Here is an 18,784-nt window from a genome sequence, read left to right as displayed (position 1 = left end):
ATATTCTGGAAGGTTCAATGAATATCTCATTTTACTACTATAAATAGGGGTTCATGAGAAGACAAAAAAAGAAGAAGGATTTTGACCTAATAATTTCGTGGATCTCCCTCTTGGCCGTGCGAAATTTTCTGCCTCTCCCCCTCGGAAATTCGTTTCCATTCTTAGTAAAATAAGAGCAAGATTTGAAACACCACGGTTGTGTTTGGTAGTTAACTCAAAAAGTTTTTGTTTTATATTTTCTAATTTTTGTAGTTGTACTGAAAAATTATTTTGCAGTTGTTTTCAAAAAGCTGTTTGGTACAGTTTTCATTTTTGTTTTTGAGAAAGTGAAAAAACTGAATAAAGTGTTTGGTATAGTTTTCATTTTTGTTTTTGAAAGAATGAAAAGAGAAGATGAGGAGAAGGAGAAGAGAAGAGAAGAATTTTTTTTTCTTCCAAAAACACCTTTTATTTGTTTTCAGTTTTCTTTACTTTTTTACAAAAGAACTTCAAAATTTTTTGAAATTTTTTTCCGAAAAATTAAAACAAACACATTTTCACTTTTTGTTTTCAATTTTTTCAACTCAAAAAGTGAAAAACAGTTTTTGGAATGAAAACCAAACACAACCCACGTTTCTCATATAGTGAGATAAAGACTGTGCCCACTCATCTTTCTTATTCGTCTCGGAGACTACGTTTCGGAAGACTAAGGTGTCATCCTCGAGTCCTTCATCAAGACGACACAAGGAGTACACGATTGGTTTAGGGGCTTTCTGTAGCTGAACCCAAAATCAATGTAAGTATTCGGTTTTTTTTTTGCTCAAATCGGTTGCTTGATAAATATGCTCTCGTGAATTAAATTAATTAAACATAACTAGATCTTGTTAATTATAACCATTATTTAATTAGCTTATGATCAGCGTAATTAATTATTTTTTCCGCATTAATATGGTTATATGGGAGAATCATCTCCAACAACATAATCAAAGATCTCTATATACTTTGAACATGCATGAAAAATAGGGTTTAATCAGTGACGGATCCAGAAATTTGATTTAGTGGGGGCACAAATATGATTAAAAATTTTAAAAACTAAGAAAGAAAAATAGAATTTTTAAATAAGACTTTATGTTAAAATATCATTTTAATATCCAAAATAAATTATAATTAATCATATTAAAATCTATTAGATATATAATAGTTTTTATAAAAATTAATTATTAACTTTTTAACATTCAAACTAATAACTCCTTTTACATTTAATCTCAAAATAGATTAAAACTATAAACTTCAAAATATTTCATATTATTGTAAAATGGCAATGTAGTATTGATTTTTGGCTTCATAAAATGAGAAAAAAAAATACTAAATCATATTTGAGTATTAAACTATAGCAAAATTGTAAAATTATGAGTATTAAGAATCATGCTTAAATTCACAACATAAATTTATATAAAACAATCTACTACTTTTTAATTAAATTATAAAATTAAATCAAAGGGTATTTAAGTTTAGAATTTGTGGAAAAATATGAGTATTGCCTTTATAATTAGACAAAACACATAAGAAAAAACAAACATGAGACCTAAAGTACTGATTATGAAAAAAAAAAAAAAAAGGAAAAATGAAAATACTGAATACGTAACAAAGAAAAATAAATAAGCAAAAAAACAAACATCAGATAGATAGAGCATTGATTATGAAAAAGAAAAAGGGCTAATTGATTTGGGAATGGATCCCGAGACCAGGAGCAGTCCTCCCGCAATGCAGAACCATCACACCTAAACTGTTTCCGTCACTGAATTGAGAAATGTTTATATATAATTAAAACAAAAACACTTGATTTTAATTAATTAGTTTAAAAATCGTATATTAATTTTTTTTCCCGATATTTTGAGTGGGGGCCAGTGCCCCCGCTGGCACCCACCTAGATCCGTGCCTGGGTTTAATCATTCCTGGAATGACCAAGAAGCACTACAAGAAATATCATTTCTAGCAAGTAGACTGCGTAAACCCAACAGCGACTACAAATGTAGTCGCCGGTTATTTTTAAGCAGCGGCGACTACATTTAAGCTGCGGCGACTACATATGTAGTTGCTGTAAAATTTCGACCCACTAAACCCCACCTCGCCCAAATATAGCTGAATTTCAACTGCACCCGCGTTTTAGCCCCGTAAACACATAAACAATTCATTCCCCGCGTTTTCTCGACCTATGAATTCAATGGGTCTTGAATTCAATTGACGACGGAGAACAAATTTTTGACGAGCGCATCTCCGCGGCCTCTCCGCTCCGCCGTAGTGAATACTCCTCTCGGTCGTTCGACTCCCTCGCCTTAACTCTGGCGACGGGACCATCCTCTGCATCTCTCACGCGGACAAAGATTCTCAGAGCTCTTTGGATTTCTCTTTGGCGATTGCCCAGACCACGACGACGAGGATTTCGCTTTCAGCTTTTGGTTCCTTCCCCGCTGACGACCAGACTCCTTCTTCCCATTCACAGGTTTTTGTTTCCTTAATTGATTTTGCTATTACGGTTGATAGGGATTATGTCTCCATAACTAGTTATTTTCTATGGATTCATGTTTAAGTTGAAATAGCGATTACATATGTAGTGGCTGTTCTTATAATTTCTTGTAGTTAAGGCCAGCTAGGAAGGGCATCCTAGTTCTCTTTAGAGGCCATTCATTTATTGATCTTTTATTTAGTGTTAAAAGACTGATAATACTAAGAAAAATATATAAAGAATAAAAAAACATAAAAAAAAATAAAACAAAGTTTTTGCAAGTGTAGGCAAGCGTGTAGGGCAATGTGAAACACTTACAAAAAAATAAAACTGATGTGTTTCACAAATATAACAAAAACAAACAAGTTTAGCATTTTCAAAAAGTCACACATACAAATACGAGAAATGTAGAAGAAAAGATGTTATAAATAGGAAGCTAATGCTTAGTCCCACACTATATATGTTATTTAAAGTCATATATATATATATATATAGATGGAAATATATAAAATTCTATGACTGAGAGAGTTAGGGTAAATTGAGAGAGAGGGGGTTGTTTTTACTCGGTTAAGTTACTTTAGCAATCACGTGAAGCGTGCCTAAATATTTCAGTTAATATAGTTTCATTGTTCAATTGCTAGCATGTACATAGGTCTCGCATAATTAGAAATCATTAGAGATTTATCAATCGTTCTCAGCAAAATTATTAGATCTCTCATCAGTATCTCTAATATAATTTGTCATAGACATCTCATCAATATCTCTAATCTCATTCCTTATACTCATACGATGGACCAACAAGCACCAGGACAGCAAGGAGGCGGAGCCCAGGAGTCGGAGGCCAGGGAGCCCAAGGCGTCGTTGCCAATGCCATCGGAGCACTCACCGAAGGCCAATGCGTTTCCATCGGTGGCTTACTTCCATGCGCATTTTGTGGGAGGAGTTACCATAGCAACAACGCCCTTCGAAGTCACACCGTGAAATCTTACCCTAACCTATGAGGAACCAGACTAACTAAGAGCAACATATACAGCCATAGGTGTCCTCGGCAAGCCTAGGGCTTTCGTGTGTTCATTTCTTGATTGTTCTGGTTAATGTTTCTTGTTTAGTTTATATTAGGTTCCAGTTAATTCGTTGTTAACTCACACTACGAGGAGTTTTTAGTTTCTTCGCCGTTCTTCTTCGTAGGGTTTCTGCGCCATGTAATATGTTCTTTTCAAGGTTGTACGTATGATAACAAGAGATAAAAGAATGAAGTAGTTTTGTCTTTCTCTCTCTCTGTATATATATATATATATATATGTGTGTGTGTGTGTGCGCGCGCGCGCGCGCGCGCGTGTGTGTTTGTGTGTTTAATATTATTTTCTTTTCTATTGCGAAAAATCCGTAGGCAAGTACACATAGTCGCAAAAGTGGTATATCGTAAGAACGGGTCAAATTCCACGAGGATTAAGCTTAATTAACAATTTAATCAACTAGAAACGAATTGAACTCAAAACATGGAGGAGAATGATTATCTCTAAATTAAACAAAAAGTAAATAAATAAAGTGAATAAAAAATGGGTTTTACGAATATGCGAATGTAAGGACTACGGCTTCATTAATCTATTCGATGGTTTGGATTCACGAAAAATAATGCATGATTTAAAGACTCAACTTTGCTAGTCACATTCACATCAATATCACTAAAACTCTCTCGAGCATCTAGCAACCTAAACCTATACCGAAATTTTATCTTTCGATCTAAATTCCTAAAACAAAACAAGGTAAGCATTGAACAAAAGAACGCATAAACGACTCAGTAACAACCTAACTATCTCTAGCTTAAGAATGTTTTACAATAATTCAATTCATGTACACAATCAACCTAATCTTTTTCAAGCATCAAGTCAATATAATATTCATGAACGAGGTAGCTAATTACATTCAAGCATTATAAGAACAAAATTGAATTAAGAAAAGCAATATAGAGCGAATAAATACTTCAATTAAGATAAAATCTAATCCACAACCATGTTCAAGACTAGCTACACCATATGGGATTAGTTCATGGAGTAGCAGAAAAACAACGAAGAAGAAGAAAAACTAGAATATAATAAAACAAAAGTCATAAAAATAATCATAAACAAAAACGGGAGTTCAAGAAAATAGGAGAAGAGAATAAAAATCGTGATTGTCGATGGTAGCATAGACGAGGATGAACGGCTCTCCAAAATCTCTATCTCTCCCAAGCAATTTCAAAGCAAAAGCAAAAGTAAAACTAAAAAGAAGCTAAGATGTGTTTTATGAGACTCTATGTCTGATTACATAGGTTTCCTTATGATTTTCAAAGTGATCTGGGTCATTAAAATTGATCCAACGGCTCAAAACGATTAAAAAATTGTTAATTTCTGGAACTATCTTACGGAACCTCACGGCGCGCATAAGGTGGGTTTGCGGCGCATAGAGCATATCGCGCGGCGCGCTTTGAGACTTTTGAAGATCGTGCGGAATGCGCCTAATGCTCAGAGATCATGCGAGCATTTCGGCGGCGCGCGCTATCATAATTTTTTGTCACTTTGCTTCTCTTGCTCCGTTTTGACTCCTGGTTGCTTCGTTTTGTCGGAAAATGACTCCAATAAGCCTCTAATAGGTCTTTACTCCTTGGAACATGTAAACCATCATAAACACACTAAAAGCATAAAAAAAAAAATCCAAGAACTTGCTAGATTCAAGCCGAGAAATAGGAGTTTAACGCGTACGCACCTATCATTTTCGCAAGCGACATAAAAAATAAATAAAATATAGAATTTGATACCCCTAAATCATCAGAAACCCTATTAACAAGTGACAACATTCTAGTTTATTAGGTCGTATGACATGATCAAATCATTAGTTTATTTGAATTTGTCGTCTTTACTACCACAAGTTTGAAATTAATGTGATATTTTATAAGAATGGTTTTTAGCTGTGTAGACTCGATCTTTGAGATAACAGACATTCATAAAAGTGGGCTTTAACTGCCATAAAGCAAAGAAAATTGCGTACAACTTTCTGGCTGTTTATCTCATCCATGACTCATTGATGTACATAAAGATATTTCTACTATACATACATGTAATATGTATTATATCATATGTAAATTAAATACAATATCTTCGTGTCTGCTCAAACTCGGCAAATTGAATCACAACTTGGTAATCAACTACTTTTTTTTCCTTTTTCCTTTTCCTTTTATATTATCTTATCTTATACCATAGTTGAAGCGGACTGAGATCACAACGACTCATAAATATTGTTAGAATTAGAAGAAAAGAAAAAAAAAGTGAATTATATTGCATTTTTTTTAGAATATATTTTCTCACGCTTTATATATGGTCATTTATAATAAGTCAGCATATGAAGAGGTCACAATTAGTTTTCCTTTGTCGAACTTTCTTTAGTATTAAATAGACTATCTAGCTAATTGTCACGTAGATATGAGAAGAAACCATTTTTAAAAATATTTTTGCAATTGGTGGGCCTCGTAAAAATTCTATAAGCCAATACCAAATGGAGTCTTCACTTCAAAGAAATCTACGAATACAACGTCCCAAAAAAAGCCTTCTTTTCCCACAAAATATTTTATTGAGAATCAACGAAACAATGGTTGATCACATGACATATCCAAGTTATCTTGCTTTCTTTAAAGCAAAGGCTTTCACTCTCATTTTGCTGAGACACTGATGACTTGGATGAAAGATTTAATATCTAAAAGTTAATAATCTTAGTCTATGTTATAAATACACCTCTGTCTCTATGTTAGCCTCACAAACCAATATAGAAACTCTAAGAACATTCTTGATCATCTGAAGAGCATTATTCGATATTCATTAGTCTCTCTGCATCAAATATGAAAACGGCTATCAAGGGACAAGTTATTGGAATTCCAATCAGGTCAATAATTTATCCATTGGATCAGAGATCTCCAAAGGCCTTCCTAACGAATTCCGAACAGTTTTCCGATGAAAGGCCTTCACTTACGAAAAGAAGTAAATCCCATCTTCTTGCATTCTACTAATATCTTCTTGTCTATAGTGTTGAAAAGAAAAATAAAAAATGGTTTCTTTAACGAACGAAAACTAACGGTACTTTTTGTTTGTTCACAGATGGAGTGCATTCAGTTCTGAACCGAGTGAGCAAGTTTGGAAAGAAAGCCGACACTTTCGTACACGGAATCAATGAACATGGTAAGCCTTTAGTGCCATATATAAAATATACAAATCTGCATATTTATATATTCAAGTTTACTGATATGGCTGTTCTGAATCATTGAAATTCCAGTGAAGCTCGGGACTAATATTCGAGAGACTGTGACGGGGAAACTGAGGCTTGGAGCTAGAATTCTTCAGTTGGGTGGGTATCAGAAGATCTTCGAGAAATCGTTCTGTGTGAGAGAAGGAGAGAAGCTATTGAAGGCCTCTCAATGCTATTTGTCGACCACCTCGGGACCTATTTCAGGTCTTCTCTTCGTCTCCACCGATAAAATCGCGTTTTGCAGCCAAAAATCAATCTCCTTTTCCTCTTCAAACGGGGAAAGACTTCGATCTCGTTACAAGGTAGTGATTCCAATAAGCGATGTAAAGAGAATCGAGAGGAAAGAGAATATAGAGAAGCCGTCACAAAAGTACATAGAAATAGTGACGGTCGACAACTTCGACTTCTGGTTCATGGGATTCTTGAACTACAAGAAAGCATTCGAACATCTCCAAGACTCTTTCTCTCAATCTTAGAATATTCTTAAGCTGTTTAGACTTCTCGGCCACTTTAGTATTTAGAAAAAGAGTTTTCTTAGACTATGTAATTATTATATACATTATACAAGACTTATGGGAGGAAGCATTAGCTCAATGCACACGAATTGCTGCGTATAATTATATTCATAAGAAGAATATCTTATTTATTTCATAAAGTGTTTTATCCCATTATTTGTTTAAGAATTGAAACTCATATCTACTTATTATAAAAAAAAATTATGTGAAATTTTGATATAGAAGATGTCACATAGAATGTTCGAACGATAAGTGTGAGATGCACAAAGTATAACTGATGAACAAATAAACAATACATAAAGTTATAACCAATTGGATGCATTGTTACCTACGTCTAGAGGGTTGTGGTCCACCAAAAGAGAAATTCAGTATTAAATAAGTAGTCAATGTTTATAAAAAAAAAAATAATAATAATAAGTAGTCAATGTATTACATGTCCGTCGTATTTGAATGATACTTGGAAGCGTGTTTAGTGGAAAACGAGGGGGTCTCAAATTAGAGTATGAGATGAAATTCATGGACAAATATATGAAAATTCGAGTAGGAGATAAAATTCACAGACAAATATATGAAAAGACCACTAAAGTGTGATTCTATCCGATGAGATTATTATTACATCGCAATTTATTAATAATTTTATGTATTATTTATTTTACGTAAACACATAAATTTTTTCACAAATTTCCAATGTGGGGCATTCATCACAACTGTGTTCCTATATTTTGTTTCTCATTTTTAAACCGATTATACAATTTCATTCTTATTAAAACAATATCTCCAACTATTTTGCGTATTCAAGCTTACTCAACAAAACTTTTGTCATCAACTTTCTTTTCCTTATTATATCTTATCTTATCTAAGCATAATAGGAATTAAAGAGGGTCGAGATCATAAAGCCAAGTTGCCAGCTCAAACAAGCATGCAAATGAGACGGCCTCATATTAATTTAAAAAAAATGATAAACATTAGCGGCATCAGCAACCGTTGATGTTTATGTTTATTGCTCTTCATTTTAAGGTATTAAAAAAGGGAAAAAAAAAGATAAAGGTACACCTGCTTGAGTGATTGAAAATTGTCGTAAATACACTCATAAATCTTTTTCAAGCACTTCGCCGATTTATATAATAAAAAGATAAAGCAGATTCATAAATTCATTTTTCTTCGTCACATATCTAGTAGTGAATAGAATATGTCTTACTAACTTTGTCCACGTCCATGCGGATAATTTTCGATATTTACCTTATACAATCCTAAAAGGTTCGCATCATAAATCTCCGATAAAGAGACGGAAAAACAAAATCTGAGTATTGATTTCCGCCTTTCTAAACGGTTGGACTTGAGTCCATGGTTGAACAAGTGGTTTCATTAATCAGATATCATTTTATATGATTGTTTCGAGCATTTTCATATGTTAATTTCGGTACGTAAATGGCTAATTTACAAAATAAATGAAACGTTGGCTAGTTCTTTAATATCAAGTTTGAAATTGGGTAGAGAATTACGACGCCCTGCACTTGCAATTTAAAAAAACGTTAATTGTACAGTAAAAATTTTAAGCACGCTATTACCGCGCTTAAGTAAAAAAAAATTGCTTCAAGAAGCTAGCTATTAGGATTTCACGAGGTCATCTATAATGATATTCTATTTTAAATAAAAACTCTTAGACTCAAACTATTTAAGTAAACCTAAATTCTATTTCATATCACAATATTATAGGGTTTATAATTATATAGCTATAAAAAAAATATTAAGTTTGCATAATAACTTAATATGGTTAATTATAGTTAATTAGTTACATTCTATTTCGTATCACAAATATTATGGAGTTTTATAGTTATATAGCTGTATAAAAACATTAAGTTTGCATAATAAAATAATATGGTCAATTATAGTTAATTAGTTACTCATTTTATTAACAATAACCAATTGGAAATTTTTACCAAATAATTCTACTCATTAATTTTCAATGGGCATAAATTATTTGGACAAAATTGTTAATTAGTTATTGTTAATAGAAGAGAATCATAAACAACTAAGCATATTGAAACGTTAGTATTTTATTCTAACCTACTTTCATATTTTTCTGGTAACTAGCGCATTGTGCTGACATGACACTATTCTTGTTGGTTGAAATTTCATTTTTTTCCTTTCTTATGTTATTTTTTATTAGTTTGCTTCTGATTTACACGTTTTTATTAAGTAGTTTTTAGGATTATGTGTTTTCGCACAATTAATAATCGTTAATTTTTGTTAATAGGTAGCGATTCATCTTTCTTTAGGCTATTTTCTAGGTTTTTGCAAAATTAGTTACCCTAAGTATTGTTAATTAAGCCTATTGAAACGTTAGTATTTTATTCTAGCCTACGTTCATATTTTTTTGGTAACTAGCCATTGTGCTGACATGGCACTAACTATTGTTGGCTGAAATTTCCTTTTGATCCTTTCTTACGTTATTATTTATTAGTTTGCTTTTGATTTACACGTTTTTATTAACTAGTTTTTAGGATTATATATGTTATCGCACAATTAATAATCGTTAATTTTTGTTAATAGGTAGCGATTCATCTTCTTCAAGCTATTTTTCTGGGTTTTTGTAAAATTAATTACCGTTAATTATTGGTAATACGGTGTCTTTTTCATCTTCTTCTTCTTCAAAAAAAAAATTATTCTTGGTTTTTCTCGTTTGGCTGATTTGTAACCTTATTAATGGATAACTGTCAATATTTGTGTGTAAATGTGCGAGGATAATACTGTCAATTTTGTTGGTTAATAATATTGGCTGACTAATTAACAAAAATTATCGAAACAACTACTATTTTGCAATTCTAAGTTTCAGAATAGCCAATTATCTACACTGCACTTAATAGAACTAGTGCTAATTAATTATATATAATTAACTAAATATTAAATATTTAGTAGACAATAAATTTAATACGACTTAAGTAGTTATAAATCTCAATGTTGGTAGATTTGTCGCCAACGTTTTGGATGCTTAAGGAAACTACATGCATAAACATTCCCTCTTTATACGCTTCCTTAAAATCCAGATATTATATTATATATTCGTTCATTGCTGACAACGGTGTGTGTGTGTGTCTGTGAGAGAGAGAGAGAGAGAGAGAGAGAGAGAGAGAGAGAGAGAGAGAGAGAGAGAGAGAGAGAGAGAGATTCCTTTATTTTTCAGCTTTGAGGTCCTACTGCTGACTCACGTACAGCTTTGATTGACAAACAAAGTCTGGTGTTGTCAAGACTCAAAATGAACGATCATAAAAAATTAGAAGTTCTCTATTGGAAAGGACGTGATTACTTGGCTACACAATAGCAGATATATAAGTAACTCGGCCTATCAAATTTCGCCGACATTCAGACCCATGGGTTCGTTTTTTTTTTTTTATATATATATTTCTTTTTATTATACGACCACAAGATTTACACGTCAATTTTGATGTTAAAAAAGCATAAGCCAATTTTCAAATCTATACCTGAATTAAAGCACGATCTTTATAGAATATATATTGTCTGTTCAAACTTGGTAAACTGAATGTAAATAACAAGTTTGTCATCAACAACTTTTTTTTTCCTTCTTGACATATGTGTCACGGACTGACCCATTTCGTGACACTTCTGTCACGAAAGTGGGTGACTTCGTGACACATCTGTCACGGAGTGAGCGAGTTCGTGACACATCGGTCACGAACTCAACCATTGTCTGTGACAGATGTGTCACGGAGTGAATCCACTCCGTGACAAATGTGTCACGAAGTGATTCACTCCATGACAGATGTGTCACGGAATGAATCACTTCGTGACACATTTGTCACAGAGTGTATTCATTCGTCAGCCGGCTTAATGACACATTTTAATTAAAGCATGCGTTTTTTGTTCCTTCAGAAATGATTGTGTCATGTTTATGATCAAGACTGCCGAGTTTTTGGCGCACTACCTTCCATTGTCTGATTTGAAACAGAAGGACATGCTCATGTATCGACGGAAGATGACCACCGAATCAATTATACCGACACAGAGCGCTAAAACTACACACGCGTGGAAATGTCAATGTTAAGGCTACTTAAAATTATGTGTTTATGATTGTACGTATGTGTTTATAACTGTATATATGTGTGTTTAGAACTTTATGTATTGTCTTGACATCAATTTCTTAGTTTATAATTTTATGTAATGTTTCGAAATTAATTTATGTGTCACAAAGTGACCTCATTTCGTGACATTTGTGTTTTATAAACCATTCTTAACAATAAATTCAATATCACGGACTGAGATCACTTCGTGACACGTGTGTCACGGACTGAGATCACTTCGTGACACATGAGGTGAAATATCACAATTCCAATATCACATTACACATGCGAGTCCAACAAAAGTCAAACCAAATCAAATGTAATTTCATTTTTTAAACCATTCAATACATCTCCGACTCATTTGAACAATAACACAATAATACCTATGAATAAAACAACAACCAACATTTTAATCTTGAATAATTCAGATACAATCAGTTGTTCCAATTCATTGGCTTCAGTTGGTTCTTCGTGTTTAAAGTCTTCATCGACAAAAGATGGTATCTGGTTTTCCAATGAATTTATCTTCCTTAGCAGCCCTGGAATGATTCGAATCGATTTTGGGCACATAGATGGGTCAATCCATTCTAAAAATCTGCATCCATTGAATTTCTTTATCTGTCACAACCATAAACCAAAGAATATTTATTTACAAAATCTAAAAAAGAATAGAAACATTTCCTTATTTACAAGATTTCTAGACGGTTTCTAGGAAAACGAGAAACATATTCAAACCTTATACTCGGGCATCCATAGAATCATCTTCCAGGGTTATCAGCAGTCGAGGAAGTTCGTTCAACTCCATATAGACCACACGAACATGAAGGAGGAGGTCGTCGACGCTCGGTACCACCTCCTATTTTTCCTGAAACGCGCGGCTTCCGACGTGTTGACGAACTGCAATCACTCGACTCCATCGTGATTGTATCAACATTAATTGTTATTTAATTATGAAAGAATAGAATAAAAAACATCAACAACATGGTAAAATTGTTATTTTCAGTTCGTGACACTAATATCACGAACTGGATTCACTTCGTGATACCTTGGAAAAATCGGGAAGTGTCACGAGCTGGATCCACTTCGTGACACTAGTGTCACGAACTGGATTCACTTCGTGACACCCTGGAAAAATCGGGAATTCAACAAAAAAACACAATTTTTTACAAACAAATCACACTCAAACACAATAGAACCTATTTCAACAAGAATCAAAATAATTAAACATGTTCTTGTATGTTAAAGATAAGAAGAACTTACCAAAATATGTTTGAAGAAATTTTGGATCTAGAATTTGCAGGAAGAAGAAGCTTGGATCTTGAAGTTTTTATGAACAATTTGCAGAAAACAAACTTGAATCTTGAAGTTTTGATGAGCAACCTTGGATTGCAAAATGGTTTTAAATGGGTTTAGCATTATTGCAAAATGGGTTTAAGAAACTTACCTTCGGCGAGCAAGAACATTCCGGCGACCCAAGAGATGAAGATTCCGGCGACCCAAGAAGCTTCACACCTTCATTCTCCAGCTGAGCTCAACAGGAAGAAAAAGTTGGAAAAAAAACGTGAAAGAAGTTTCAGATGAGAGAAGTGAAAGTTAGATGTGTTTTGAGAGGTTAAAAAATGTTGAGGATAGTTGGGGAAAATTTAATTTCTCTCACCTACCAAAAGTACTAGTTTTGTCAATTTTTTGATTTTGGGCTAAATATGGTAAGTGACATTGAGATGGTATTATTTGTGTCAATTCCCTTTAAAAAAATGAAAAGCTTATAAAATAGCTGTTAAAAATTAATTGATTGAAAATTGTCAAAGTTTTAAACATTGAGTAAAATAGTCGATCTTATTTGGAGGAGATGGATGTAGCGAATGTGTTACAATGTTCCTTTGTTGAGTGAAGCTAGTGCCTTTTGACCATTTCTTTAAAAAAAAAAAAAAAAAAGAGCAGAAATTTGATGAATTTGACACAATATAAAATTTCCGAGGTTACCAATATAAGTTACTTTTTTAGTAATATGATGTGAACTTTGACAAATTATTTGATGTTATATGATGTTACCAATTTAATCGGTACATTATTGTTAAATCAAAACCCAATGTAGACATGAGATTCAGTCATGAATCGAAAAAAGTTTGTCCCAAAGAAACCAAAGAAAGAGAAAATATGTTCGATTATTGGGGAGACAACCTTTTAATTGTGATCATGTATATTATAACTTTTGAGCTGCCATTCTAACCTTGCGATCAAGCCTCTTTATGACACTATTTTGACACGGCGAATCATATGACAAGCGATCACCAACAATCACATCTAACTATGTCTAAAGAAAAATAAAATCACATCTAATTATTTTTGAGTCGCGCATGTAAATTTCTTTCATATTGTGAGTTTTAAGGTTATCTTTGTAATTTGATTGTTGATTGTATGATACATGATGTATATAATTAATTAAATCTTAAAAAAACCTTTTTATTACATGTTTTATCCTCTAAATATTATAAATAATTAAAAATAATTAATAAAAGGTCTTAAGACCATCTTCAATGCTAAACTCTAAAATTCAAAGTTAGAGATTTTCTCCTCCAGCAATAAAAACACAATAACTCTAAAATTTTATATTTGGTGTAACTTTTACATCAAATGAACATTGTTGCACCAAACAGTGTTGCACCAAATTTGGTGTAACACTGTTCATTTGGTGTCAAGATTACACCAAATGTTTAAGTATTATTATAATCTAATTAATTCATAAACCTTAATTAAACGTACATATTATAATTAATCCAACCTCAATCGATATGTTTTTAACTGTTTGAAGTTTTATTTATAATCCAAAACAATAATTTATAGATATCAAATCTAATTAAGTCGATAATTAAAAGATACTGCTAAAAATACTATAACCACAAAATTCTTAATATTACAAGAAAATACATAATACAAAGATAAAAAAGCAACATAAAAATAGTTAAACTTATATATAAAAAAAACAATAGCAATAATTTATAGTAGTACGTAATTTTCACATTTATAGTTTTTTTTATGATGTATTAGCTATACCTAAAAATATTGTATTATCCATGTAATGAAATTTATTAATTTTTATTTTTAAATAATTTATTATTGATTTATACTATATGTTATACATAATTGATAAATAAAATACAATTACATTTTTATATATCTAATTAGACAAAACTAATAAAATCATATTCCTAGAATATTTTCTTTAGTGTGAGATTTAATATAGTATCATTTGAGCAAATTTCAAATTTGATGTGAAAATTACACCAAATTTAATATTAGCACCGGAGATGCTCTAACAACTAGAGTGTTATGATGAAGCTGTAGAAGTCAAATACTCGGTCAAGTGGGAACTATAAAAACTTGTCAAATGACAAGTAAGGCTTTACAAAACAAACGGGTGTAGTTGTAACATATAAAAACTTCGGTCAGAGCTTCTAGTTATATAAAAACAAGTTCTAAAAGATCTTTGAGTATTACATAATAATCATCAATGAAAGTGAGAAAACATGAACTAGATTTGGGCGGGACCCACATGTTTTGGGCGAGTAGATCGACTTATGGACGGATAGGATTTAGCCTGACGAATAGGATTTTGGCGGATAGGATTTGGGCCTCTCTTTTCAATAGGCTTTTGTATTTGCCCAACGCCTTTGGAGTTTGGACTTGTAATTTTGATTTATGGTGGCTTTTTTTTTTGCCATTTCTTTTCGCGGCTGCTCGACCACTTTTACAATAATAAATTTTTTTGTAATAATAAATTTTTTCCTAGATGACTAACACTTCTTACGCCAGATCTTTTGAGATACCAGACAATTCCATATAGCAACTGAGCTAATGTTTGTTAATCAACTCAAAAAAGTGTTTTTGAGTAAAAAAAATAAGAAACAAAAAGTAAAAATTGTGTTTGGTAAAATTTTTGGAAATTTTTTTTAAAAATTTTTGAAGTTATTTTGTAAAAGAGTAAAGAAAACTGAAAACAAATAAAAAGTGTTTTTGGAAAAAAAAAATTTATTTTCTTCTCTCCTCCTTCAAAAACAAAAATGAAAACTCTACCAAACAGTTTTTTCAGTTTTTTCAATTTCTCAAAAACAAAAATGAAAACTGTACCAAACAACTTTTTGAAAACAACTGCAAAATAATTTTTCAGTACAACTACAAAAATTAGAAAATAGAAAACAAAAACTTTTTGAGTTAACTACCAAACAGGCCCTGAAATTCCGTAAAAAGCCCATGATGATATCTCAAATATATATTACCAATTGCAAATATTAATACAATGTCTTATACTATTTTGTGTTTTCAAACTTGGTAAGCAAATCATCAAATACAATTTTTATTTCCTTTTTTTTTTTTTTTTTTTTTTATATTATCTTAACATAGTAGGAGTCTAAAGGACTGAGATCATAAAGCCAAATTGCCAGCTCAAGCATGCATGCAAATGAGACAGCCTCATATTGTCAAGCATGAAAAATAATAAAGTACGTGAGTTTGTGGGATTGAAAAGTTGTCCCAACTATTCATAGCTATATTTTTTAAATTCTTTTTCGAGCACTTCCGTGATTTATATCACGAAATGATAAAGCATATGTGACGAGGCTAATTACACAAATTCGTGTTTCTTCGTTCTAGTATTAAATGTATAAATACTGTGATCAGCCAATATCAAATAGAGACTTCTCTAGCAAGAAAGCTTTTGTAACAATTCAGACGTCCCAAAATCTACTTTTTCCTTCCATTTTTTTTTTAATCCGAATCAACCAAACATTGTATGAGCACATGTCATGTCTAAAGCAAAAGCTTTTTACTCTCATTGCTGAGACACTGATGACTCAGATTATGATAAGTTTTTAGAAGGAAATACGTTGACCAATAACTGCTTTCAATACCCTTTAAATACACCATTACCCACAATAATCTCTCTCACCAAAACATAAAAACTCAAACCAAGAACCGCTCTCAAAAACTCTCTTTCCTTGATTTTTATCGCTCAACGTCGAACATGAAAACTGGTATCAAGGGACAACTTATTAGATTCCCAATCAGATCAATAGATTATTCATTATATCAGAGGTCTCCAAAAGCCTTCCTAACAAATTCCGACGAAGACGGATCTTCACTTTCTAGAAGAAGTAATAAATTCCATCTTCCATCATTCAAGTTTGGAAAGAAAGCCGACACTTTCGTTCGGGGGATCAAAGAACATTGTAAGCTTTTCTTCTGTCTAAAAACTATACAATGCTAACGAGATGATATTATCTATATATACATATTCAACTTTTTTCTGATATGAATATTATTGAAATTTCCAGTGAAACTTGGGACGAACATCCAAGAGACTTTGACGCGGAAACTGAGGCTAGGAGTGAGAATTCTTCACTTCGGCGGATATCAGAAGATCTTCGAGAAATCGTTCTGTGTGAGAGAAGGAGAGAAGCTATTGAAGGCCTCTCAATGCTATTTGTCGACCACCGCCGGACCCATTTCCGGTCTCCTCTTCGTCTCCACCGATAAAATCACGTTTTGCAGCCATAAATCAATCTCCTTTTCCTCTTCAAACGGGGAAGCACTTCGAGCTCGTTACAAGGTAGTGATTCCGATAAGCGACGTAATGAAAATCGAGAGGAAAGAGAATGTAAAGAAGCCGTCACAAAAGTACATAGAAGTAGTAACGGTCGACGACTTCGACTTCTGGTTCATGGGATTCTTGAATTACAAGAAAGCATTCCAATATCTCCAAGACTCGTTCTCTCAATCTTATGAGTATTCTTAAGCTAATTAGAATTCTCAGCCTCGTCATGATTTAGAAGCAGAGTTTATCAAGCTTAAATATATGTATTGCTTCTGCTTGTGCACCACTTATAGGTAGCAGTATTAATTCAGGTATAATATTTTTTCATAAGAAGGAAATATCTCATTTATTTCTTGCGTCCTATATTCAATTTGTATTATACTCATTTCTTGGTTTGTTTGTATATAATTAAGTCCATCTAGTGCTGTAGTAAATGTGATGCTACCCGATTACTATTCCTAGCTTTATTTAGCTATTACTTCAATTTTTGGTCCGTTTAAGAAATTTTATTTTATTTTTGGGGAAAAAAACAATAAGGCATTATAGTAAAACACCAATACTATTAGGTTATCTTGTAAAAAAAGATTTTTTTTTCAATCCGGAATTTCAAATTAATTGAGCTCAGCATTGACAGAGCCTACCTATACATGACAACATAAATATTTGCATTATATAGAGATAGACTTTGTGATAACAAGAGAATTTGGGAATTTTAGAACTCAGAGAAATACTCATTGTATAGACTGATTACAAGCAATTAACAATAAATACACTCTATTACAATTTCAAGGTTTAAACAACCTGAATTAAATAACAACTTTATCTAACTAACTAGAAAAAAATGGGACCGGCCATCTAAAAATAAGCGCAGCTGACTCAGCATGACTATAGCCAATGATCGCCCTTTAAAGTGGACAACATAGACATGACGTGCAACTTGGTCTTCAATCTCAGAAAGAGAGCAACATTTATAGCTTTGGTCAATGTTGTTCGATATTAATTTATTAGTTAGGGCATAGCGAATTTCGAGTTTTCGTGCAACATAGTACCGCTTATGAAGTGGATATATACCAATCTCTATATACTTTGAACATGCATGAAAAATAGGGTTTAATCGTTCCTGGAATGACCGAGAAGGCCGGCTAGGAAGGGCATCCTAATTCTCTTTAGAGGCCGTACCATATATTGATCTTTTATTAGTGTTAAAGACTGATAATACTAAGCAAAAAAAATAAAGAATAAAAAAACGAAAAATAAAACAGAGTTTTTGTAAGTGTAGGCAAGCGTGTAGGGCAATGTGATACACTTACAAAAAAAAAAAAAAAAACTGATGTGGTTCAAAATCATAACAAAACCAAACAAGTATAGCACTTTCAAAAAGTCCCACATACAAAAAATACGAGACATGTAGAAAGAAAAGATGTTATAAATAAGAAGCTAATGCTTAGTCTCACACATATATGTTATTTAAAGTCTCACACTATTTGAAATGTGCTGACATGCCCACTAAACATAAAATTCAGAAATTAAAAAAATCCAATAGGTATCATCACTTGAAATGAAAACACTCACAACACAAATATCCTACCTTGCTCATGGTTTCATTGGGTCCCGGCGTGTGCTTCACTCTGGCACAGTGGGCTCAGTTGCGGCGGGTGCTCCAATGGGTCTTGGGACAGGCTCCGGTGCGTCGATAACTAAAAGCGAGTCAATAACTACAAGCGAGATTTAAAACTGAAAAAAAAACAAATAATATATCACCAGTCGTTTAGAATCCAGTGGGACATCGCATCTCGGAACCCACGGCGGTAGTGTGTATGCATCCTTCTTCCCACGTGTT

General features: G+C 32.6%; 2 protein-coding genes across 2 annotated transcripts; both read left to right on the top strand.

Annotated features, from left to right (window-relative positions):
• The first annotated feature begins 6,293 nt into the window (after nt 1–6,293).
• Nucleotides 6,294–7,363, top strand: LOC149394418 (GEM-like protein 4). Its single transcript, XM_089617564.1, has 3 exons — nt 6,294–6,495; nt 6,613–6,693; nt 6,788–7,363. Exons 1-3 carry the CDS (start codon nt 6,357–6,359, stop codon nt 7,234–7,236), a joined length of 669 nt encoding a protein of 222 aa, XP_089473690.1. The 5' UTR covers nt 6,294–6,356; the 3' UTR covers nt 7,237–7,363.
• Nucleotides 7,364–16,306: 8,943 nt separating this feature from the next.
• Nucleotides 16,307–17,378, top strand: LOC149394417 (GEM-like protein 4). The gene is made up of 2 exons (XM_089617658.1): nt 16,307–16,579; nt 16,685–17,378. Exons 1-2 carry the CDS (start codon nt 16,375–16,377, stop codon nt 17,143–17,145), a joined length of 666 nt encoding a protein of 221 aa, XP_089473784.1. The 5' UTR covers nt 16,307–16,374; the 3' UTR covers nt 17,146–17,378.
• Nucleotides 17,379–18,784: the final 1,406 nt, after the last annotated feature.

Source organism: Urtica dioica, chromosome 6 (assembly GCF_054948205.1).
Source record: "Urtica dioica subsp. dioica isolate 48M chromosome 6, U.dioica_male_clone48M_v1_H2, whole genome shotgun sequence".
Taxonomy (NCBI): domain Eukaryota; kingdom Viridiplantae; phylum Streptophyta; class Magnoliopsida; order Rosales; family Urticaceae; genus Urtica; species Urtica dioica.
Note: the sequence above shows the minus strand (reverse complement) of the source record. Positions and strands in the feature narration are given on the sequence as shown.

What these genes read in the sequence shown, in the direction of transcription:
- LOC149394418 (XM_089617564.1), top strand. Translation starts at nt 6,357, where the DNA reads ATGAAAACGGCTATCAAGGGACAAGTTATTGGAATTCCAATCAGGTCA. An exon ending in GCCTTCACTTACGAAAAGAA is followed by an intron (nt 6,496 to 6,612) that starts GTAAATCCCATC and finishes GTTTGTTCACAG; the next exon opens with ATGGAGTGCATTCAGTTCTG. An exon ending in ACACGGAATCAATGAACATG is followed by an intron (nt 6,694 to 6,787) that starts GTAAGCCTTTAG and finishes TTGAAATTCCAG; the next exon opens with TGAAGCTCGGGACTAATATT.
- LOC149394417 (XM_089617658.1), top strand. Translation starts at nt 16,375, where the DNA reads ATGAAAACTGGTATCAAGGGACAACTTATTAGATTCCCAATCAGATCA. An exon ending in TCGGGGGATCAAAGAACATT is followed by an intron (nt 16,580 to 16,684) that starts GTAAGCTTTTCT and finishes TGAAATTTCCAG; the next exon opens with TGAAACTTGGGACGAACATC.